Source organism: Odocoileus virginianus, chromosome 4 (assembly GCF_023699985.2).
Source record: "Odocoileus virginianus isolate 20LAN1187 ecotype Illinois chromosome 4, Ovbor_1.2, whole genome shotgun sequence".
NCBI classification, from domain to species: Eukaryota; Metazoa; Chordata; class Mammalia; order Artiodactyla; family Cervidae; genus Odocoileus; species Odocoileus virginianus.
This window is the reverse complement of record NC_069677.1, coordinates 56,011,074-56,034,949: the sequence shown is the minus strand read 5'-3', so window position 1 is coordinate 56,034,949 and position 23,876 is coordinate 56,011,074. Positions and strand designations below refer to the sequence as shown.

General features: G+C 49.8%; 2 protein-coding genes across 10 annotated transcripts in view; both read left to right on the top strand.

The window, feature by feature from the left end:
* The first annotated feature begins 4,230 nt into the window (after positions 1–4,230).
* On the top strand, positions 4,231–6,009 carry LOC139034862 (uncharacterized). Its single transcript, XM_070467089.1, has 3 exons — positions 4,231–4,254; positions 4,305–4,989; positions 5,888–6,009. Exons 1-3 carry the CDS (start codon positions 4,231–4,233, stop codon positions 6,007–6,009), a joined length of 831 nt encoding a protein of 276 aa, XP_070323190.1.
* Positions 5,916–23,876, top strand: part of MED12L (mediator complex subunit 12L) — a 340,418-nt gene continuing 322,457 nt past the window's right edge. For all 9 annotated transcript variants that reach the window (XM_070466580.1, XM_020886558.2, XM_070466578.1 and 6 more), the window contains exon 1: positions 5,916–6,114. In XM_070466580.1, the coding sequence (XP_070322681.1) occupies positions 6,016–6,114 (99 nt within the window). In that variant the 5' untranslated portion in view covers positions 5,916–6,015. The remainder of the gene's footprint in view (positions 6,115–23,876) is intronic.

Genomic DNA, 23,876 nt, shown 5'->3' with positions numbered 1-23,876 from the left:
TGCTAATTTGTAAAACAAGGATAGGGGGACCATTGCTTCTGGAGGGCCAGCACCTTGCTTCTGCTCCTAGCCATTCTCTACTCTCATTTTCTGAAATCTGCTTGGCGAATATGATTATGTCTCTCTCTCCCAAGAAGTGTTATTCCTCCCCTCAAGCCTCATGAAAAGAGTTTTGAGGGGATCACTGGTCTGGGCATTTAACCTCTGTCTGCTGCAGTTTGCAAGAACCCAAAGAAGTAGTCTCTGACCTAGAGTTGAGATCTTTCAAGGTGAAGAACTGTGTTGCAGAACGTGTCCATGTGGGCAAGGAGATAAGGCTGGAGAGAAAATGCCTGCCCCAGAGTGTGCACAGGCAAAGGCATCTGTGCATTTCCTACAGACTAAATGCAGGGAGAAAAAGCCAGCCCGTGAGCTGTCTTAAAGGGACCTCATCCAAGAACACAAGAGAGGACTCAACTATGAGGGACTCCTTGTAGAATTTTGAAAAACCAAGACTAGCAGAAAGGACAGAAGCAGCTAGGAAGAAAACTTGTAAACATGCCTCAACCCACAAAAGCAGCCCTAGAGATTTAACTTCATTCTTGGAGGATAAAGTCCCATATACTTTGAATGGCTTATAATTCCTCCTTCTCTGCCTGCATTTCAATCCCTTTCCCTTGCCAGCTGTGTTAAACTTCCTCAGGCACCTGAACTCATCTCTTCTTGCTAGGCTGAGGTCTAAACTGGGGCCTCTCTGGGGAGCCTCTGGTGTTCTCTGAGTAATTCATATTCTGTACAAACTGTTCCCAGGCCTAGGGAAGGGAGGGTCATTAACCAAAAAGATAAGATGCCCCTTATAGGAACAGTGGGCTTCCCTGTAGCTCAGATAGTAGAGAATCCACCTGCAATGCAGGAGACCTGGGTTTGATCCCTGGGTTGGGAAGATCCCCTGGAGAAGGGAATGGCTACCCACTCCAGTATTCTTGCCTGGAGAATCCCATGGACAGGGGAGCCTGGTGGGCTGCAGTCCATGGGCTGCACTGGGTGACTAAAGCTCTCACTCCCACAAGAACAGTAGCAAACGAGACCCACGGCATTTGATAAAGAATCTGTGCCTCTCAGGTACTAACCAGCACTGTGATGGAAGTTCAGGCGCAGGAGACCCTGTGGCTAACTGGCCTGAGTGAGCCTAAAGATCAGCTCTGGAACGGAAGGAGAGTGAGAGGGTGAGGTGGGGATGGTGAACGAGACTGTTCTGTGCGGCAAGTCTGAAAGTACGCCAATAAATGATGAGATATTAAAAGAGAATGACCACTTCTGGGAATATATCTGAAGGAAATGAAAACACTAACTTGGAAAGATACCTATAACCCCAGTTCATAGCGTTATATCCCTAGTTCATAGCAGCTATACTTACAGTAGTTAAGGCATGGAAATGACCTAAGTGTTCATTAATGGACATGTGGATAAAGATGTTGTGGAATATTATTCAGCCATTAAATAAACAAGGAAATCCTACCATTTGTGACAATCTGGATGGATCTCCAAGGCATTATGCTAAGTGATATAAATCAGACGTGTGTGCATGCTCAGTCATGTCCGGCTCTGCGACCCCATGGATTGTAGCCCGCTGGGCTCCTCTGTCCATGGGATTCTCCAGGCAAGAATACTGGAGTGGGTTGCCATTTCCTCCTCCGGGGATCTTCCCGACCCAGGGATTGAACCCGAGTCTGTTGCATCTCCTGCACTGGCAGGCGGATTCTTTACCACTGAGCCACCTGGGAAGCCCAGTTAGATAAATCAGAAGACAAAGGCTGTGTGATCTCACTTATATGTGGAGTCTAAAAACAAAACCAAAACAAAACCAAACTCACAGAAAAAGAAATCAGACTTGTGGTTACCAGAGGCAGAGGATTGGGGGATGGGGAAACCGAGGAAGGTGGCTGAAAGATACAAACTTCCAGTTATAAGATAAATAAGAGCTAGGGGTGTAATGTACAGCATGATGACTACGGTTAGCACTGCCATATGGTGTATAGGAAAGTTGTTAAGAAAGTATATCCTGAGTTTTCATTACAAAAAGAAAAATTTCCCCCTTTTTTCTTTCCTTTTTTATTGTATCTATATGAAAAGATGGGTGTTAGCTGAACCTATTGCAGTAATGATTTCACAATATATGTAAATTGAACCATCATGCTGTATGCCTTAAACTTGTACGGTGATGGATGTCAGTCATTTTTTCAATAGAACTGGTGAAAAATATAAGAGAATGAAAATTATGTTAAGGGTACTGAAAGAATCAAAAGATGATTTTGTGCTTCCAGAGTCTGAGGTGGAGGCTTCCCTGGTGGTGGTAGATAGGGGTCCACCTGCCACAATGTAGGGGACACAGGTTTGATCCCTGGTCTGGGAGGATTCCACATCCCACGGAGCAACTAAACACAGGCTACCGAGCCCAAGCTGAAGAGCTCGCCAGCTGCAGCTACTGCGCCTGTGTAGAGCCTGCGCTATGCAACAGGGGAAGCCACTGCAGCGAGACGTCCACTCGCTGCAACCAGGAGCAGCCCCTCCTCGCTGCAACTAGTGAAAAGTCCGCACGCAGCAGGGAGACCCGGGGCAGCCAAAAATACATACGGAAAAATTAAAAAAAAAAAAAGAGTTCGAGGTGGGCTTCACACCAGAGTCGACTCTAAGGACTGTCCTTAGGTGGCTATCGGAAAGTCAAGGGCCCAGGAATTTCATATTTGGAAATATGAGTGAGAGCTAACTGGGGTGAGGGGTTAAGGAGAAAAAATTGGATTGGTAGCTGGTGGCAGATTGTGACAGGTGCAAATGTCAGGGTGAAGGAACCAAATATCCATGAGAAGTTCATGTAGTGAAATGATGATTTTTGAGGAAGTATCACAGCTTACGGAAGCTAGTTTTTTAAAAAAATTTTACTTTTTCTTTAAATGTTCAAAGGGTCAAAGAATCCATGCCAGACTGTCTCAAAACAAGGGAGGGAAAAAGAAGGGAGATCAACAGAACTCTCCTTTTCCCTTTTCCCCAAACACTAAGGACACATTATTAACTCACTTTGACTTTAAAATCTTTATGGTCAGATATGATTTTGAGTGCTTCAAAAGTTTTTCCCTTGTGGAGGCCAGCTGGAGACTGTTGCCTAGGTATTTCAAGGGAAGAATTGAGGTTACATTTCCCAACCAGCTATCACCAAAATACCACTGGAGATCCATCTATCCACACACCTATTCACCCACACCCACACCTACTCATCCATCCCACCAGCGAACAAACACCTTTTTGAGTGCCCACTACATGCCAGTTTCCATGCTGTGCACCCAAGTCACCACAGTGAACAACACCGTCTTTTCCAGTGTATGTAACTGTGTTGGGGGCAGGAGAGATTAGACACAAACAGCGAAACTTTTCTAATTGTCACAGACGGGAGAGGAGTACTGGGGGTTCATTAAGCTATTTTTTCTGCATTTTGGCTTGACAATTTTCATTAACAAATTTAGATAACTGTTTCTAAAGCAAGGAAGCTAGATTTGACAGATACCTACATCCCAAGGGCAAGTTCAGCTTTGAAGTTACAGCCAAGGTGTTAGTGGAAAAGAAGTCCTTTGGGGAGGGTGCAGGGGAAACGCTTCTTGGTGGAACTGTTCTCTAAAAGTATTTGCTCAGACTGAGTCAAGAATCCGGAAACTACCGGCCTGAATTGGTCTCAGCTGCCTTGGGAAGTGCTAATAGGTCAGAGTCGAGAGTTAAGAACTAGTCTCCTAGCTCCAGTGGCTTATATCCACACCACCGGCCCCCCCCCTCCCCGCCTTTGCTTCAAGTCATCAGATTCAAATCTGATGTAGATCATCAGGTTTAACCAACATTTCCTGAGCACATACGCTGTGCCTGGCACTGTGCAAAGGCTTTGGGGTTAGATTTGACTCGCACCGTCTCATAGAGAATGCAATAGGAGTCTTGCGAATTCCTCAGGGTGGGAGGAACTTGACCCTATCAGGCAAGATCAGTTCAGGAACCCATTCCTCCCAATTCCAAGCTGTGGGCAATAGATCAGAAACTTGTGATCGGTTTGCTTCGCGGCTTTGAGCAAGTCACCGGGCGGTCCTAATGTGACTCGATTTCCCTATCTATAAAAGGGGTACAGTAAAACCTTGTAAGTTCCCCCCCCCCTTTTTTTTAAAGGACCAGAGACCTTTACTGTCAAGATCCTGGCACGAAGCGAGGGCTCCATAAATGGCAGCCATCATTCTCGGCCAAGCGCGGGCGCATCCTCCCGGGCGCGCCTCCCGCTGGGCCCCTGGGGACAGACCGGGCCCGCCTCCGCAGCTGTAGTTTCGCAGGGCTCGCGGCAGGTGGCCCTGCATCTGGGTGCCCACGCCCCAGAGCTAGCGGGGAGCGCGGGCGGATTGGATGACCAAGGTCTCCCCGGGAGGATACCCCCGCCTCACTCCACACGCGCGGCGCAGGTGAGGTTTCCGGCCCAGGCCACGGGGACAGCGACCTTAACAGAGGTCGAGGCGGACTGCCCAGCTCGCGGCCGGGAGAGGGGTCCTGGGGGCGCCCCCTCCCTCGCCCAGATTCACCCCAGGGCCAGCCCCGGCGCCCGGGCCCGCGGGCTGCGCGCTCTGCGGCTGCGAAAACCCGGAGAGGCGGATCGGAGCGCGCTCGCAGCCAACTCCTCCGCGGTCCGGCAGCCGAGCTGGGCATGCTCAGTGTGGCCGCCGCGCCGCCGTCCGCCAACTCGGAAGCTCGCGCTCCTCGGCCGTGGGGGCGAGAACGCCGGCGGCGGCGAGCCGGCGTCGTCCGCCGCCCCCAGACAGTGGCAAACTTCGCGGCGTCCCCGGAGCTCGCCCGGGCGAGACGGATACCTTACAAACCGGATCAAATCCAGTCCCCCCCGCCGGCCCCCATCCCAACCCGAATCATGGAGGCTGCGGCCGCCGAACTGCTGCCGCTGCCGGCAGCCCCTGCCCACTAGCGGGGGACCAACAGGTAAACTGTCGGCGGCGGGGGTGGGGGTGGGGAGCTGCGGTCGGGGTGAGGGTGGGGGGCGGCGGGCTGGAGGAGCCCGAGACGCCCGCGGGCTCGCTGCTCCCGTCGGCGCTCGCTGCCGACCCTCTTCGCGCCCCCTTCCTTCCCCAGCCCCTGGAGGGGCAGCAAAGGGTTAAGTCGGCCCCGAGCCACCGTGAGCGCGGCCCCCTCCAGCCGCCGCGACCGCCGGCCGCGCTGCTCGGCGCCTGCCCGGAGCCGCCGAGGGCACCGGAGCCGCGGATGCGCCACCGGAGCCCGGCCGGCGTCTAGGAGGCACTGGCTGCTTCCCCACCGTCCGCATCCCTGTCCGCCCCCAACCCCCCTCCAGGCCAGTCTCCCTCCTTCCCAGCCGGGTCCGCGCCCAGGTGGCGGGGTCTGCGGGGCGCGCGGCGAGCGGGGGAAGGGTCCCTGTCTTAGGAAGGGGGGGCGGGGGCGGGCTGCTCCTCAGTCTCCTCTCGGCTTAGGCGGGCCACCCTCGCCGAGGGCGAGCACTTGAGCCACCCGCCTGGGGCGCCAAGAAAAGTTTTTTTTTATCCCCCCCTCCCCTGTGCCCCTCCCCCACCCCACCCTGCGCCCGGCTGGGGTGGGTTTGGGTCCATTGGTGAAAAAAGTCCCACGTTCCCATCAGCTGCTCCTCCCCCCCAGGGACAGGGTGGCGGGGTGCGGGGGGGGGGGGGGCGGGAAGGGAGGCCGGTGCCGCGGAGGCCCCGGGTGGACCTCCGGGCTCTCGGGCGGCGGTGCGTCCCGGGGGGGGGGGGGGGCTCCAGCGCAGCAGGGTGCCCGCCGGAGGCTGCCCCCATCAGTCGCGTCTGCGTGCCGGGCAGCGGCAGCATCCAACCTGCTTTATTCCTGCCTGCAGCGCCACAGCGAGTGAGCGAGCGAGGAGGGGGGAGAGGGAGTCTGTCTGCAAAGTGCTGCTCCCTGGTGCTCAGAGGCGGCTGCTCCAGCTCCAACTCTCATTCATTTCGCCGGTTAACATGAGAGATCATGGCCGCCTTCGGGCTTCTCAGCTATGAGCAGAGACCGCTGAAACGCCCCCGACTCGGGCCGCCAGATGTCTACCCGCAGGACCCCAAGCAGAAGGAGGTAAGGGCGCCGGCGGCCTCCCCAGCACCCGGGGCTGCGCTCCGCAGCGCTGACCCAGGGCCAAGTTGGCCCCGTGGGCATCGCCGCCGCTGCGGGGGCAGGGTCGGCAGAGAGTGGCTGCCGGCGGGGGCCGGCCCTGGGGGGAGGCGCTGGGGGGGACCCCTGGGGGCGGAGGCCGAGCAGCTGGCAGGCCCCGCGCTCCCCTGGGGCGCTCGCTCTCCCGGTGCCGGGTCGCTTCCCGGTTACCGGGCCTTGCGCGGCGCAGCCGGGCGCTTCACCCGGTTCTTCCTTGCGGAAACCCTCTTGCTCCCTCTCCCCCGCCTCTGCCTGCCTTATTTTTCTCCCCGCCGCTTCGGTAAATCCTTGTAAACTTTTTGAAAAATGTTGGAATGCAGTGCCTCCGACACAGGTCTTGGTCTTGCGCCAGCTGAGCAGGAACGGGGGTGGGGTGGGTTGGGGAAGACCTTTTCTGTTAAAATTTTCTACTTTGGCGTGGAAGTCGGTTTTGTCCAGGTGATGAATATTATAGCTGTTTGAAAGTACTTTTGTCTCCCCTCTTCTCTTTAAAAATCAATTTAACAGGGAAACACTGATTTTCTTCCCCAGAGGCGATTGGCTTAATTGCTGGAGGCTGTTTTGTATATGTAAAAGCTGTCAGGTTACCTTGGAAGGGAATGGGTCCCCGGGTTGTTTGTTTCTTTGAGTGAAATTAATTAGAGAAACCTTCACTCTTGAACTAGCCTCAGTGGCCAGAGTAACCATGGCATTTTGTAGTCATGTATATGTTTGTCAGTAGTTAACAAGTAATTATGTAACAACTCTCCAGTTATAATGATCACCCCTGACTACACGGTTTGCCCAGGGTTTTGGCTTTTTTTTTCTTTTTTAAGATCACCTGCTACCCAGCTGTGCTTTGAGTTTGCCAGCTGCAGCCCACCCATCCTCTGTTTTCTTCAGCTAAACATGAAGTGAGCACATTTCAGAACTTCTCTTTCTGGGAACCTAAAAAGCTTCTATTAAAAGTTTACAGGGCCACTAGTATCATAATAGCTCTTATCCTCTGGAGAAGGGGACAACAGAGGATGAGATGGTTGGATGGCATCACCCACTCGAGGGACATGAGTTTGAGCAAGCTCCAGGAGTTGGTGATGGATAAGGAAGCCTGGCATACTACAGCCCCTGGGATGGCAAAGAGTTGGACACGACTGAGTGAGTGAACAGAATATCACAGAAAGGGCTTTGTAAAGAAGCCAGGAGGGTCCTTAAGACTTCCCTTTTGATAAATGTATCTGTTTCAATAATAGAGGAAGAATGCTTGTTCTGGTTAAACTATTCTGTTGATAATGTTTCACGAGGATAAGGAGTGACAACTCTTTTTAGAGGTTTAGCATGTTAAACGTGGAGTAATTCAGATAGAAGCTGGAAAGGTTTGACAGGTGGTTCTCGGTGGAAGCTTAACTGGAGGACAGGAGTTTGATGAGATTTTGCAGATTTTTTTCCCACCCATCTCTCCCTGCTACTCCTACCCAGAATAAAGTTCGGTGTTACAGATGAAATAACAAACACTAGCAACTGGGTTTAAAGGACGTTAATAACTTAAACATTTGTGGAAGAGGATTATTAAAATTTTGCTGGGGGTCAGGGACACTGGCTGATTTTTGATTTTCATTATCATGTAATTAATGCCTCACACATCTTACCAGAGGGCAGCATAATTGATAGCATCTGCCCAGTTAAGAGGCTTCTCAGATGGTGCAGTGATAAAGAACCTGCTTGCCAGTGCAGAAGATGTGAGAGAGAGATGCAGGTTCGATCCCTGGGTCGGGAAGATCTCCTGGAGAAGGAAATGGCAAACCACTCCAGTATTCTTGCCTGGAAAATCCCCCGTGGACAGAGGAGCCTGGTGGGCTACAGTCCATAGGGTCGCAAAGAGTGGAAAATGACTGAGCAATTGAACGCACACAAACACATCCTTCCTCCCCTTGTTTCCTTGTTAAGGAATGGGGACCTGGGATGCCTTGTGGGACTATTTAACGTTTATTCCTCAGGTCAACACTCATTCAGGTTTGGGGCCTCTCTGATTTTGGAAAACATTAATTTTGGATTTTAGGGTCTCATGACAGTTCATGGGAACTCTAAAACTAGAAGTGACCTGAGAGATCACTTTTTAGAACTTCCTTCTGAGAAAGTGAGGCCCAGGAGAGTTTACCTGACTCTAGGTGGGTTTATAGGGTTAAGCAGAGGAGTTGGACCAGCAAAACGGTGCCTTCTGTCGAGACCAATACTGTGTTAAGGATGATTTATGCTAAATTGTGTTGTTCTAATGTTATTCCCTTTCCCCGGAGGCAACCAACATTTTATCTCTGGAGCAGAGTCAGAGTTATGTGGGGCTGTAGCCAAATTTGAATACAATATGGAACAGGTGCTTGGCTGTTCTGGGGCGGGGCTGTGGTGAGCAGTGTTTCACAAGCTTCGGTTATTTATGCGTTGCCTCAAGAGTTCTCTCTTCTCCCTCCATCACCTGTACTTCTAATTTTTTCTTTTCCTTTTAGGAAACTTCTTCTGTTTCCTAAGCAGTAATTCACAAGACGTCATGGATTTGATGTGATAGATAAAAATTCATATGAAGTTATGTCTATATCCCATTTAAAATTTTTATTTATTCGATATTACATATGATTATTTGTCCTGAAACAAGACCATAAATATTAAAACTTTAAAAAGTTCGGTGGAAACCGTTGGTGTGGCCCCTCAGAGAGACTTGCCCCAGATTGTGGGAAATGCTGACTTTAATGGAAGTGTGAGCTTCCCACGTAGGCAGACCCGGATTTGGATTCTGGTTCAGCCTCTTTGCATTTGTGTGGCCTGGGGCAAGCTGTATAACTCCTCATTTGTAAATTAGTATCATTGTGCTATTCAGAAAACTTGAAGCACTCTGGTTCTAAACCTATTACTTTTTTTGTGAGGAAAAACCCTCCTCTTGGTAAAGCTGTTCTTATTACTGTAACTGCAGCTTTTATTGTTGTTAACCGGTGCTAATAGTGTTCTGGAAACTAGTTCCCAAGGGACAGGATGGACCCTTGCTTGAAGCCCTCCTGCAGAGACGTGTAGGGGAGGGTTGGGGTGGGAACTGGAAGCTTTAACTTGCTTGATCGATTGATTCTATTCATTTGAGAGCTTGCTGGGCCTCAGTGCTCCACAGGACTTGAGTGTATCTTGTGTTACAAATACTTTATCCTCTGCCCTCAAGCCTTGAAAACTGGGCCTTAGAAAACTGCTAGGGCTTCTTGATTTCTCCCCCTCCTCTCTTAGACCCCATGATATTCACATCCTCTCGTCCGGTCCATTTCCCAAGTATGTTTCCAGTCCACCCGCCTCTCTCCAGTTTCACCAAATATGCTTGACTTCTTTTCTGCTTCAGGCTGACTCTTCTCCGCCCCGGGGCACCTGCCACCTGGATCCCGTCTGCCTTTCCACCCTCACTGCACCATTCCACTTCGCTGTTCTCACCCAAGCCTGTGGTTAGGAGGGTAAGCTTTGGAGCCAGCATGCTTGGGTTGGAATCCCGGCTCTGCTGTTCACATATACTTCCTTATGCTCTCTGCGCCTCAGTGTCCCCTGTTGCAGATGGGGAATGAGAATACTTCCTTCTCTGTGGGCCTGTTGGAAGGTTATATGGCTAATAGACATAAAACACTGAGAGCAGAGTAAGGCAAGGTTTCCACACCCAAGTGTGTGTTGTTCCAAACTCCGGTCGGGCTGCTGCTTCGTCATTCAGGTCTCATGCTAGACAGGCCTCTGAGGAGGCTGCTGGGCTAAGTATGTAATTTGTAATTTTGTATTTATTTGCGTGTTGCCCCTGCCCTTTCTCCAGGGCAGGGAGGAGAGCCTTTTAGGAATCACTGAAGTACCCGGCCCCTCCTGCAGTTAGTTCCTAGGATGCCCAGGGCATCGGTACTTGTAGGAACTAGGCATGAAGTGGGAATGGATGAAGGGAAATCTGGTAACTGAGGGGTGGGGTGTTAGGGAAAGTCTAGGTTAAGGCAGCCTCCTTGCCATCTACTTTGGAGGCTACAAGGCTGAAAGCAGAGTGAAACTACAGAATTATGAAGGAAGAGTTTTTACTTTGGGGGTAGAAGAGGCCTAAACAACTGAATAATAATAAATGTTTTTAGGAAATCAAAGTAGTTAAATAGGTTGGGGCAACAGTGAGATTTCTAGGCATCAGGAGCCATAGAAGCCCATCAGCAGGGTCCTGGCGGAGGATTGCCTGGTGTGCAGGGAGCGAGGTTTGGGAAGGGGTATGGTGGGAATGGCTGCGTGGGGATAACTCAACACACCTGTAGGGCTTGTTAAAAACAGATGGCTGTGGGTTTTTCAAATTGAGTAGGGCTGAGAGGGGGCTCCACCTCATTTGCATTGCTAACAAGATCAAGGTGATTGAGCGGCTGGTCCCGGGCTCCACTTTGAGGCAGTGACCTAGAGAGAAGGTGGGATCCAGTTCTACAGGGGCTGGAGAGCGTTTTCCGTTGCAGGCAGGGCAGATTAGATATCTGTCAACATACGTGGCTGAGGTTGCAGTAGTTGAGTCTCACAGCTCATCCCGGGCATGGCAGGCTTTCCCCAGCAGGCGTCCCCTCCCTTAGCTCTAAGGGAGTGAGATGTCTTAGCCCCCTCCTGTATCTTTCCATCACACTTGGAATAACACTCAAACTCCTTAGCAAGTTAGGCCTTCAAGGCCCTACCAGCCTGTCCTTGCTCACCTCCACAGCCTCTGCCTGTAGTTAGACCCCCTGGCTCCGCCTCCTGGCTCCATCACTTACTGCCTGTTGGGCTCAGATCTCACCTGTGGGGTGGGATTCTCACCTGTTCCTACTGATAAAATGAGATCTGACCAGTGCCTGGCACACAGGTGGCGCTGAGCACAGGCTGCCTACGGTTGGCGTGACCCTTCCCTGGTTAAATGGCCCCAGGGCTTCCTGTTTCTGTGTTCTGATGTGTCTGTGTGTCTCTGCCCTTGGAGGGCTGGCTCCTTCGTGACTTTCACTTTCTTAGCCTCCTCCAGGCTGTGTGCTGGGACCACCTCTCTGCTCCCAGGCCCAGCTCCTCGGGTCTGGGTTCTTGTCCCTCCTTGCTCCTGCAGTCACGTCTCTCGTCGTTTACTTACAGAGGATCCCGGGCCAGGAGGCCTTGCTGTGACCCGTCTTCTCTCATCCTTGTTAGTTCATTGTCTTGTGTTTGTGTGTGTTTTTGTTTTTATGATTTTACTTGTTTGTCTTTTTGGCTCCGCTGGGTCTCTCTTGCCGCTCGGGCTTTCCTCTCGTTGCCGGGAGTGCTGCGTGGTGGATGCTCCCGCTGCGGTGCGCAGGCTTCTCGTTGCTGCCGTGTCTGCCCTTGTGAAGCACAGGCTCTGGGGTGCGTGAGCTTCAGGGGCTGCGCTCCCCGACTCTGGAGCACCGGCCCTGTGGCTGTGGACCAGGATCGAACTCGTCTCCCGCGTTGGCCGGCGGATTCTGTGAGTACGTTTTGTACTGCTTGTCACTGTCTGCAGTTCCATCATTAGGGTCCGTGTCCTCTCCCTTGTCTTCCTTCCACACCAGGGTGTCAGCTGCATGGGAGCAGGGGCTTGTCAGTGGCCTTCACAGTTGGGATGAAACTAGGTGCTCAGTAAATAGTTCTCGAGGAAATGAATAAAACGCAGAAAGAACTCTTAATGAGCAATTGTGAGTATTTATAACTTCACTGTCCCAATGCTTGTTTTATTTTTGTAACGCCTGTTTTCTTGTTAGCATCTAAAACCCTTAAAACATTAAATGCTTATTTTAGTCACAGCTGGGGAGGTGGAGGGGAGGGGAGGGAAAATTTGTTTCTCAACGATCTTTTGAGAGGGAGGATGTTGATGAAGTTGTTCTGGATGAGACACAAGTTGACCGGTTCCCTGGGAGGGAATAAAAGGCAAAGATGGTTACAGAGAAAACCTACCCCTGAGATGAATTGACTGGCCCCAGGGCCCCGTGATGGAGAAGGAAATGGCAACCTACTCCAGTATTCTTGCCTGGGAAATTCCATGGACAGAGGAGCCTGGTGGGCTACAGTCCATGGGGTCACAGGTGTTGAACGCGACTTAGCGACTTAAACCACCACCGCCAGGGCCCCATCGTTTACCTACCTCGACACCGGTGTTTGGGAGGGACATCCGTATTTAAGTGGAGATTCTGGCCTGAGACCCTTAGGCCGGGACCAGTGTAACAAGCGCTGGGTCAGATTGTCCTGCTGCTCACAGGAGTGTTGCCACCCCAGGCAGAGGGACTCAGGTGGTTGTCATTTCCCAGGGGCTGTCATCGCCTGCAGGGGCATTGTCAAAGATGCTCCTTAGAAATGCTGCCGTAATGCCCTGCCTCCACCCCAGACCTGCTGAGTCAGAATTTCTCGGAAGGACGTTGAGGAATTTGCATTTTCAACATGCTTTCTAGGTGATTCCTAAACATACGAAGTTTTGAAAACCACTTCTTTAGTTTGTGTCTCTACTTGTAGAGACTATTATAAGCCAAACTCCCCCTTAATCCTGCCTGCTCCCTGCTATTTGAGGTGTTGGAGTCTTTAGATAAATATGTCATTCGAAGTGTTAGGATAATGCAAATGCATTTAGCTGCTTTCCCCCCTGAAGTTCTGTTCTGATACTCATGGTTCCCAGCATAGGCTTGTTTTCCATCAGCTGTGCGTGGTTATGCAGGCTAGAATTCCACGCCTCGGGCTTGAGATGGTCACAGCTCCCTTTTGTGTGCACTTGGCCAAACCACTCAGTGTTTCAGTTCTTGCTCTGTCCATGAGCATGTTCTTTGAACATATTGGAGACTGCTGAATTTTATGTTTGATCATGGGCCTGGGCTTCCAGCTAGGCTTTTGGGGAATATTTGTAAGGCTGTTCATTTGGTGAGCAGCCACCATTCTTCAGTCTGGTGGATCTGTCAGTTAGGCTGGCACCTGTAGATATAAAATGTGATTCCTTCTGAAGATGGAAGACCAAGAAGTGAGGTCTGGAAGGCAAAGTGCCTTGAGTGAGCATGAAGTGGGAGAAGAGGAGGATGAACGGAGCCCTGGGGTTTTGGTTGAGCCAGTTAGCAGCGCCTCTCCTGGCTGTGTGTCCGCCCAGGTGAAAACGAAGCAGGGGTAGGAGCATGGACTAAGTGGAAATTCTAAAGAATTGTGATGTATTGGGTTGGCCAAGAAGTTTATTAGGGTCTTTCTATCGATGGTGTAGGAAAAACCCGAACAAACTTTTTGGCCAGCCCAATGCTTGTTCTGAATGCTCTTTTAATGAGGTTCTGAACCCCAGTTGTGAGACTTCTTGACAGACTAGACAGGAATTAGAGCAGGTGGAGGGATCCGTAAGGAGAGTGAACATGATTGAAGGTTTCCTTTCCCAGTGTTCCCTGAGCAGTGATGGGAGGAGCTGGTGGACTTAGCCTGGAGAAGGGCTGACCTCAGGTCTGATCTGGGAAAGCCAGGTCGGGGGAGGAGTCCAGGGAGTGTGGAGGGAGGCGCCTGCCTCCTACAGATTCCCATCTGAGAAGGGAACATGGAAACACTTGGACTGTTCATCATCTTCGGATGATTTCTGAAGTTGGATGATGGTGACAAGGGAGTTCATTATACTAGCCTGTTTCTCTGTTTTGAAAAATTTGCATTAAGAAAAAGTCTTGTGTTACACAATAAAATGATTTCTACTTTAAAAATATGATGCCTACATAACCTGGAAGAATTATAACCCACATGTAGAAACTGTTGTCTCTTGAGAATGGGTTTGTTGTTCAGTTGCTAAGTTATGCCCGACTCTGTGCGACCCCATGGACTGCAGCCCGCCAGGCTCCCCTGTCCGTGGGATTTCGCAGGCAAGGATGCTGGAGTGGGTTGCCGTTTCCTCCTCCAGGGGGTGTTCCCCACCCAAGGACTGAACCCGCGTCTCTCGTGTCTCCTGCATTGGCAGGCTGATTTTTTACCACTCTGCCACTAGGATTGGCTTTGGGGTGATTTTTTTTTTTGGTTACTAATCGGTGTTCTATATTGTAACAGTTGATGTGTACTGCCATTGTTATTGGAGGGTATAACTTAAAGAACAATTACTAGGTGACTTTGAGTTAACAGGAGTGCAGCTTTGCTGTGGGTTCCAAACCAAGCTAGAGTCTCTTTAGCTGAGGTTTAGGCAGAGGGATCTCGAGGGTGTAGGTGCAGGCACTTGTGACCTGTCAAAGCTGTGATGAGGCTGGGTTAGGGGCTGTTATGTGAGCGTTCCAGCCCTATCACTTGAGCTGTGTGATTTGGGGTGCTGTGTGATTTTCCTCACCTATGAGCTGGAGAGGATACCTAATCCTCTAGAGTGTGGGAAGGAGCGCTGTAAACTTATTTGTTACCACATGTTGAGGTATCAATTCAGTGGCCTGCCAGAGCAGGCTTATAGCAGATGATCATTAAAATTTCAGGAATTTTGTGAGCTGGTTAATATCATGCTGGTGGCTTCAATTTTGGCACCAAGGGAGTATTTACACCAAGGAAGCTGGCAAATGCTATAAATTTGGGGTTTTGTTTTTAGTTTTTTCAGGAGCTGGCTGTGAAGCATTTACCAGCACAGTGCTGGATACAGTTGTATTGTATTTTTCTGTAAGATGTTGTGCCAAAAACCAAAACAACTTTCTGGCCAACCCAGTATGTACCAGGTGCCTTGTTGACTGCTTCACCATTAGTCCCCGTTTCCCCTACCTATCCCGACTTCCCACAAAAAAAAAAAAAAATGCCTTTGTGAGAGCTGGGGGCGGTTCAGCCACGTATCTGATCTCAGAGCTTGCCAGAGCCTTGAGTGGTGTCTCCTGGGCAGAGGGAGGAATACTCTGGAAGCGCAGGCACTCTCATCTTCCTGTTTCTTGGTGGAAGGTTCTTAGCCCTGTCTGGAGCCTCTGGGGCAGCTAGCTAGCTCGGTCACAGGCCTTTGTGGAGTGTGTTGGGGATTAATCCTGTCTAGCTTTCATTTCCTTGGTTGAGATTCTCCTTTATTTGTGGGTAGCTTCGTTGCAGTTACAAACACACATAGTGTACCGTTTGCCCGCTTTCAGGGAGCAGCGTTTATTAATACATGGTGTTCTGTATAAAGGGATAGTCATGAAGTGCTAGGGACTGAGAAGAGGAGAAAAATTTTAGCTCCCGGGTTTTATTTTCCACCCTCCAAGGGAAGTAGGACTCTGTATATGCGTGCCAAGCAGACCCCGTCATTCAGTCATTATTAATGAGTGCCTTGTGGGCACTTTGCCCGCTGTGGCTTCATGAGGACAGGGCCTAAGACTTGTATTTCCTACCATGTCCCTGGCTTGGAGCACAGTGCCTGGCCCACGCCTCGGGCTCAAAATGCCTTTCATGAATGGGAGTGTGTGTGAGTGCTGAGCATGTTGGAGACGGGTCCCTGAAGACTTCAATCCAGAGCAGCGCTTTTCATCTGGGGTGATCCCCCTAGGGACACGGGCAGTGTTTGAAGATGTTTGGGGTTGTTACAACTCTGTGTGTGTGTATTAGCTGCTGCCCTCGAGTAGGCAGAAGCCAGGGGACGATGCTTACATTCTCTGGTCCTCCAGACAGCCCCCCACAACAAAGGCTTCTCTGGCCTCAAATATCAGTGGTTCCCAGATTGAGAAAACCTGGTCTGGAGGGAGTGACATATCTGCAAGTAAGGGATGCAGTGTTTTGGATATTCTTTGAGAGGGATGTACAAAGTGCTATGGAGATGATAGGGAGTGACCCAGCTTTGGACAGGGCCTATTAAAGGAGGAGGTTTCAAGCCTCGAACTTGGAGGACGTGTAGGGGTGGATGGGGCTGAGGTGTGGTGTGGGGCATGCAGTAGGGAGCTGGGTTGGAGTGGGAGAGAAAGTTGGCATCAATATGTGGGGTCCTTGGCGTGCTGTGTGGAGGTGTCTGGACGTTACGGTCGAGCCCATGAGGTGGTCGTTCAAGGGTGTTAAGGGAATGGGATTTAAGATGACTGAGGGTCGCAGTTTGAGGGGACAGTGCTTCTGAGGGTCACATTGGGGCAAAATGACCAACTGGCTGGATGGTCGCTGACCTCGCAGGCCCTGGCCCAGGTCTGGTAGGTTTCCATGGCTGCCATAACAAGTCGCTGCAAATCAGGTGGCCTCACACAACAGAGGTTTAGTCTCTCGCAGGTCTGGAGGCCAGCCGTCTGGAGGGAGCATTGCTGGGGCTGGACTCCGGCTGGAGCCCTAGGGGAACGTTTCCTCTCCTCACCCACCTTTGGTGGTGCCAGACGTCCCTTGGCCTCTTTGTGGCCCGCATGCATCTGTCTCATTTCTGCCTCCACCTTCACATGACTGTCTTCTCCAGGTGTCTGTCCTTCTCTGGGCGTGCCTTGTAAGGACACTTGTTACTGGATTTGGGGCCCACTTGGATAATCCAGGATGAGCTCATCTCGAGATCTTTAACTTAATTACCTCTGCGAAGATCCTTTTTCCAAGTGAGTGACACTCCTAGGTTCCAGGGTTTGATAGGATACTCTTGTGGGTCCTCTTGGCCTATGGGGCTTGGGAAGAAAGAGTAACGAGGATTTAGGAGAAAGGTTATTGAGGTGGTAGAGTTGGCAAAAGTGGATGTGTAAGGTTAGAGGGGTGAGTACGAGGATATACCAATATTTTTAGCTTAGAGCAGTGATTCCCAAATTTTCTGATTTTAGGACCCCTGTGTAATAAACCTTGTTTAGGATGCCTTAGAGCTTTTATATCTCAGTACTTAGGGTATTAGAAATTAGACTTGAGAAATGTTAGAAGTATATAGTAATTCATCTAAAAATAATGATAAACCAATTTCATATTTAAAATGTTTTTATGAGCAATATTTTTCCAAATAAAAATAGTATTGGAAAAAGTGGTATTTTTTACATTTTTGTGAATCTGTTTAATGTCTGGATTCTCCCATCCAAGTACTAACCAGGCCCGACCCTGCTTAGCTTCCGAGATCAGACGAGATGGGGCGCATTCAGGGTGGTATGGCCGTAGACTGGATTCTCACATCTAGTTCTGCACTTAGTCTGTTACAGTATGTTGCTTCGATTGAAGGATATGAAGAAAATTTGGTCTCACTAGTACGTAGCTGGAAAGTTCTTGGGAACCCCAGAGGTCTTTGGAATGGAGAACACTGGCTTACACAGTTGGGTGGGAGCTGATTGATGGCAGTCCTCAAGTGAAACCAGAGAACTTGTTAAATTTTTTTCCCACGGGTGGGGAGGTTGGGGAGGGGAGTAGAGCGACCCAGTTCATTTTCTAATGTTTTCGATCGGAGATGCCTCTGGGGAATCCAGGTTGCCCTGTATAGAAGTAGTACAGATGTGGATTTTGGTGTGATTTTTTTGTGTTGAAGTCCTGGCAGTGATCACCTGATTAGAGGGGGCAGAGAAATACAGGACCAGGCAGACTGTGGCCCCCCGCCGCAGCGCCTCCGAGGAGGGGAGTTGCTGGGGTGACGATTTGTCCAGAGGGAAAGCTGGCGTCACCATCAGCCTCTTCTTGGTTTGGCAGTTTCCCTCTTCAGGGCCTTTGACGTGAGCTTCCTGCGGCATGGGTATCTTCTCTTCATCACTGTGACTGATGGTCAGTGCTTAGTGTTGTTTATGTTTTTCTTATTTGTTCTGTCCTCCCACCAGTATAAGTTTCGTGAAACAAAAACCATGTCCTTTTTTATCCCCCACTGATAATCAGAGGCAGGGAGGGGGGTGTAGGGTATGGTTGGGGTTAAATAAATATTTGTTGGTTGGATCTAGTAACTGAGGCAGTCATTATTAACAAACGGTTCTTAGAAGCCCTGTATAGGGCACGATGATGCTGGGAAATATAAGATGTGGTTCCTGCTGTTGAAGAACTCTGTGTGGAAGATTAGCAGCCCTTTGTGGTGGGAACTGATGAGGGAGGGGTCAGCTTTTTGAGAATTAGAGACGTCTTCAGAAATATGGATGTTTTCAAAGCCTTCTGGACGGGGGTGTGAGCTAAGGCACCGAGATGGGAAATGGATGTGATCTTTGGAGGAATTGGATGTAGTTCAGTAAAGCAAGAGTGTATTGAATCCTAAACTTGAACATGTCTTTAGATTTGGGAGCAATGGAGAGGAGGAGATTAAAACAGATGGAGAGGGCTTCCCTGGTGATTCAGTGGTAAAGAATCTGCTTGCCAATGACGGAGGCTCCTGCCAAATGAAGGTTTGATCCCTGATCTGGGAGGATCTCACATGCCCGGAGCAACTAAGCCACGACCGCTGAGCCTGTGTTCTAGAGCCCAGGAGCTGCAAATGCTGAAGCTTGTGCACCCGAAAATCTGTGCTCCCCAAGAGAAACCACTGCAGTGAGGAGCCCATGCACCGCAGCTGGAGTAGCCTCCACTCACCGCAACTAGAGAGAAATCCTCGCAGTAGCGAAGACCCAGCACAGTCAAAAACAAGTAAAATTGTAAATAAAAAAATAAAACTGCTGGAGAGAGAAGAGCCGTCTGCTGGAGCAAGGCTGACTTGGTCCTGGGACCAGGGGACCGAGGTCCTACTGGGAGTGACCCCTTACGTGTAGCGTTTCACGTGACTACCTCTGGGAAAGGACGGGAGGCACGACATACGCAGATCTCCCTGTTTACTTTTAATTTTCTACAAGCATTTCCAGAGTCATTCCGAACGTGTAGAGATTTTCCTCGGCAAGAATTAACTCAGCCTTCAGCCCACATCCAACGTGCCCCAGCTCAGATATGCAAATACTGCCTTGTTGTCAATTAAAATTTGGTGGAATTTGCTGCTTTCCTTTTCCAGCCATTTCATTCATGGATTAATCTCACAGGGTTGTTGAGATTAGGACCATTTAAGGGACTGGCAGCAGGGAAGAGCTAAGACAAATGTATTTTGTCTTAAGTGTCATTGGAATTTTTTTTTCTCTTTCTTTTTTGCTAAGGTGCTGGTTTACATAAAGGTATAGAAACACCATCAAAACTATGTCCAGTGCAGTGCTAAATAATTTATATTTCCCCCCGAGTTCTGCAAGGAAGGTTAATATTGACATTGCTTAGGGTTTTTTTTTTTTTTCTTTCTTTCTTTTTTTAAAGCTCTGCACAGTGCTTCTGTAGACAGTATGGAAAATATTTTTAGGGTCAGAGCTGTTTTTACTCTTTGGTCAGTTGTAGACTAAATGTCAACTGCTGCTTGAAAAAGGAAGATTGTGAACTGGAGACCCTATTTACATCTTGACTACTCGAGATCTGCTTTTAAGTCCCCATTAAGTAATTGAAATGCGTTTGAAGTTATATTTTCATTTACTTAGTACTTGATACGTACTTCCCACTGCACTCCGTGATGTGGGGGTGTAGGAAAGAAATAGAAGTCTGCTTCTGTCCCCTCTAGAACAGTGCTTCTCAAAATATCTGTGGTGAAGGGCCAGTTTTTTTTTTTTAAAATTAATTTTCAATCTGTTGCAGACTGATATAGATGTATGATAAAAATGAATCACTAGAAAAATGAAATGCGGATTGAATGTACTGGCAGTATCAAGTTGCTATGAAAGTTTCCAAGCACTTCGCCGTTTTTGCATATTATTCTTGTTGAGGACCGGTAGCAGTTTCAGACCACACTCTGAGTAGCACAGCTCTAGAAATGAACACCTGGCTCACTGATGCACGGAAAACAATGGAAAAAAATGACTAATGCATTGGCTTTTGTTTATTTTAAAATCGAGGAGTAACGTATTCGTCATATTCAGTGCTGAGTAACTTGTTCAGTACGGTGCAGAAGGGCTTCCCGGGTGGCTGAGGTAGTAAAGGATCTGCCTGCCATCCCTGGGTCGGGAAGATTCCCTGGAGAAGAAAAGGGCAGCCCACTGCGTTGTTCTTGCCTGGAGAATCCCATGGACAGAGGAGCCTGGTGGCCCAGTGCATGAGGGTGCAGAGAGTCGGACGCGACTGAGTGACCAGCGCTTTGACTTCACAGTGTTTAAAGTGCCACGTTCCATCAGGAGAGCCCGTGTTGATTGTGTTGGTTATCCTGAAGGCTTTACATGTTTGGTTTTATGCTAGCCTCGGAAACACCTCTTGGGTGGATACTGTTACCTCCTTTTTACAAGTGAAGAAACTGAGGCACAGGGGAGGAATCACAGGGGTCAACTTTACTTTCCCAGGATCCATTAGCTGTATCGTGATGGAGTTGAAATTGGACGTCTGAGACTGTGCTGTAAACCATCCTGCTCTATATATAGGGAGGCTAAAAATGCTGCGTGAGTTCAGAAAAGAGAGGGTTGGAATCCTTGGAGGTCTCATTGGAGGGTGTAGGTGTGAGGGTCAGGATGCGACTGAGTGGGGACAGGTTGCACCCTATCTTTCCCAAGAAAGAGCTGCAGGTGGGGTGAGTGAGGTGCCACGGGGGAGAGGACGGAGCCTCTGAGATCAAGCGTGGAGTCCTGGAGTCCTGGCCGGCTGCCGTGGGGGGCGGTGATGAGCTCAACGGGCCTTGCTGTCAGATTTATCTCACTAGCTCATGCTTAATAAATCCGGACAGGGAGAGAGTGGAGTCGGGGAGGCTGCGAGGGAAGCGGCTGGAGTAACCGAAGCACAAAGGAAAAAGACTGAGGAGGGCTTTAAACAGGACTGGAGAAGGATTGGCAGTCGGTGACAAATTGGTCAAAGGAAACGAAGGAGAGATGAGTGTGGAAAACGCGTCGATTCCTTGGACACTGTTCAGCTGGGATGGTAGTAGATCTGTGCTTGAGGATCTCCGGGTGGACACGTATTTGTGCTTAGTCTTTAGAGAGTTACCTGATTGCTGGAATGGAGTGAATATTCAGACTCCTCTTCTTACCCATCTCCCTCACTCTGTGGCATGAACTGGTTTAGTTGAAGGTCTGATGAGTCAGAGGGCTTTGGTTTACACCACTTGTCCCCTGCTTTAAACCTCACCTTCAGTACCTGTTATTCAGTCCCCCACAGGCTGCTTTGATGGTGGTTAACATCCCGAATTGCCTGGAAGGTTGGCTTAGCTCCGTGGAAGAGGTGGGAGTGAGCAAGCCTCCCGAAAATAAAAAGGGTGGAGGCTGAGAGGTGTTAGCAGAGGCTCACTTTCAGGCTGCACTTTCGGAGCTGGACTCGCAGACATTGGCTTTCTTGGCTCAATTCTAGGTTTAGCATCTGTTTTCGAGTATGCAAATGAACAGCATCACCACCCCCACTAACAACAAAAAAGAGACATTCCCAGCTAACTCGTCATTGTGGAGCAGTTATCCCCCGATTAAAAAAAATAGTCCACATTAAAAAATAAATCTTAAAAAATAGACAATAAAAATCAAAGTTATGAAATCTAAATAACCATAATTTGAAGTAGCATTTGAATGACAGTCACAGTGATGTTTTTGAAACCTAGCAGAGACCTCAAGTACTTCTGAAATCATCAGAAAATCTAAATAATTCTCACATCATTTTAGTATCTCAATATTTTTAGAATTTTGTAAATCCAGTGGATTTTTAAAAATTGTTGTACATGGTGAAAGGAATGTGAAAGCTGCTCAGTCGAGTCTGACTCTTTGCGACCCCATGGACTGCACAGTCCATGGAATTCTCCAGGCCAGAATACTGGAATGGTAGCCTGCCTTTCCCTTCTCCAGGGAATCTTCCCAACCCAGGGATCAAACCCAGGTCTGTTACATTGCAGATGGATTCTTTACCAGATGAACCACCAGGAAAGCCCGTTGAACATGGTACATTAATTAAATAACGGATTAAAAAAAAGAGAGAGACATTCCCAACCCCTGTCCTCTCTCCAAGGCAGGAAGAAGTATGTCCTGCAGTTTTACTTGATTTTTTCCTGCACGCTTTTCATCTCTGTCACCCATCAAGTTTCCCTTTTTGTAAATTTGCAGTTCGCTTGGTTGCAGTCAGCGACATCTTCCTCCTGGTGGGCACCCAGTGTGGGGTCAGGGGTGCACTTAGGCCCGGGGTAGAAAGAGCCAGGATGGGGGCACAGTGAGGCACTGTATGGACAGTTAACTTCAGAGGTCAGAAACCGTGGCTTGGATTAGCTTTTTCTGCCTTCGGATTGCCTAGCCCAGTGGGAAGCAGATTTAGTACTACGTGAAAAGGATGATTTGCAGGAGGAGTCTACACTAAGATGCGATTGCATCACGCGAGTCATGTGGGACCGTGACTCCCCTGACCTCTGGGAGCTCTAAAGGGGAAGCTGTCTTCTGAGGCTGCCTCATGTGCAGTTCTGGGCAGATCAGCTACGGACACCGTAAGTGCCCTTTCCCGCATTCTGCAAGTCTGAGAGGTCAAGTGTTTTTCTCTGGGAGTTTTCCTGAGAGCCACATCCAGGTGTTTGATATCCGAGGGTGACATGCATTTGAGGGTGATTTGAATATGAATTAATAGGCTACAGCTACTTAGATAAGAGTGGAATAAATGCCAAGTATGTTTGGATGTAATTTCAATCAGAGTCTCTCTCACTTCCATTGGAGGGGGAGGGCCTGCCTGTCTCATGGTTAAGGGCGAGGGAGGTTTTGGTGGGGAGTCGGGTCCCCAAGAGTCTCAGCACATCATCCTTGGTGGATGTTTCCATTTGCTTCGTTGGAAACTTACTGAGTCCCTGGATGTGCTGGTTGGTCAAAAACCGTAATGACAATGACTGTGATGAGCTTACATATGTATATGTTTTGGCTGCACCATCCCCAATCAGGAATTGAACCCAGGCCACGGCAGTCAAAGTGCCGAATCCTAACCTCTGGACGGCAAGGAACTCCCATAAGCCTTTCTGAAAGTGCCTAGTGTGTACCTGGGACCTTGTCGAGGGCCTCACGTACGGTTTTCCTCCTGTCCTTCACGATAGGCATGTGAGGGGTATGGAGGTGTCTCCATCTCACAGACAAGAAGGGAGCTCGGATTCTAGCAGAGCTTGACTGAAATCATGCCAGTCTCCTCCCAGGCCTCCCGGTCTTGGAGAGCCCTTGGGCCTGTCGGGGGCCTGGTTCTCACGTGGCCACTGAAGTCACTCATCAGCCTCTCAGCCTGTAAATGCGCGCTCATCCTGCCAGAACCCTTTGACCGGGGAAGATGGGTGTGAACATCTGGTAAGAGGCCAGGGAGTATTACTGTGCTCGTGATTTTCTCTTCTCTTTTGCCCGCTGCTCGGCACTGGTGTGAAGATCAGACCGCCTTCTTCGTGTGGAGCTCACACCTCTGGGGTTCATCTGGGTGGCCCCCGTCAGTGATCCACGGCTGGCAGTCGGAGTTTTGGGTGGGGGTGAATATTAATAGCTGGGTAGACGAGGGTGGATGTGTAAAAAGCTGAGTTTCAGATGTGGCCTTGATGCAAATTGGCCCAGGTGTCAGATGTGGGTAGGGGCGGGGAAGATGCTGGGTTTGACTTTTAGGGGAGTCCTGCCTCCCCCTCCCCGCCACATCAGTCCGGCCCCTTCCTTGGCTCTCTGTTCAGGATGCTGGTGGTCGTGCCCTCTCTCAGGAACATTTTGGCTGAGCTGGGGAAACAGACCACATACCCTTCTAGCTCCCTCCCCCACCCCCACCTTTTCCCCTAAACTTCTCAAGCAGCTATCAAGTCAGTTAGAGGAGATCCAGCAGGAATCGGTCCCCGCTGCTGGAATGCCGGGGGCTGGGGCGTCCCCGATACAGAGCCGGCTGATGCTGCTTTTCTCGGCCACGGAGACTGCCTTGGAGGCCCTGGCTGCTGCCCACTGGCGATCTCA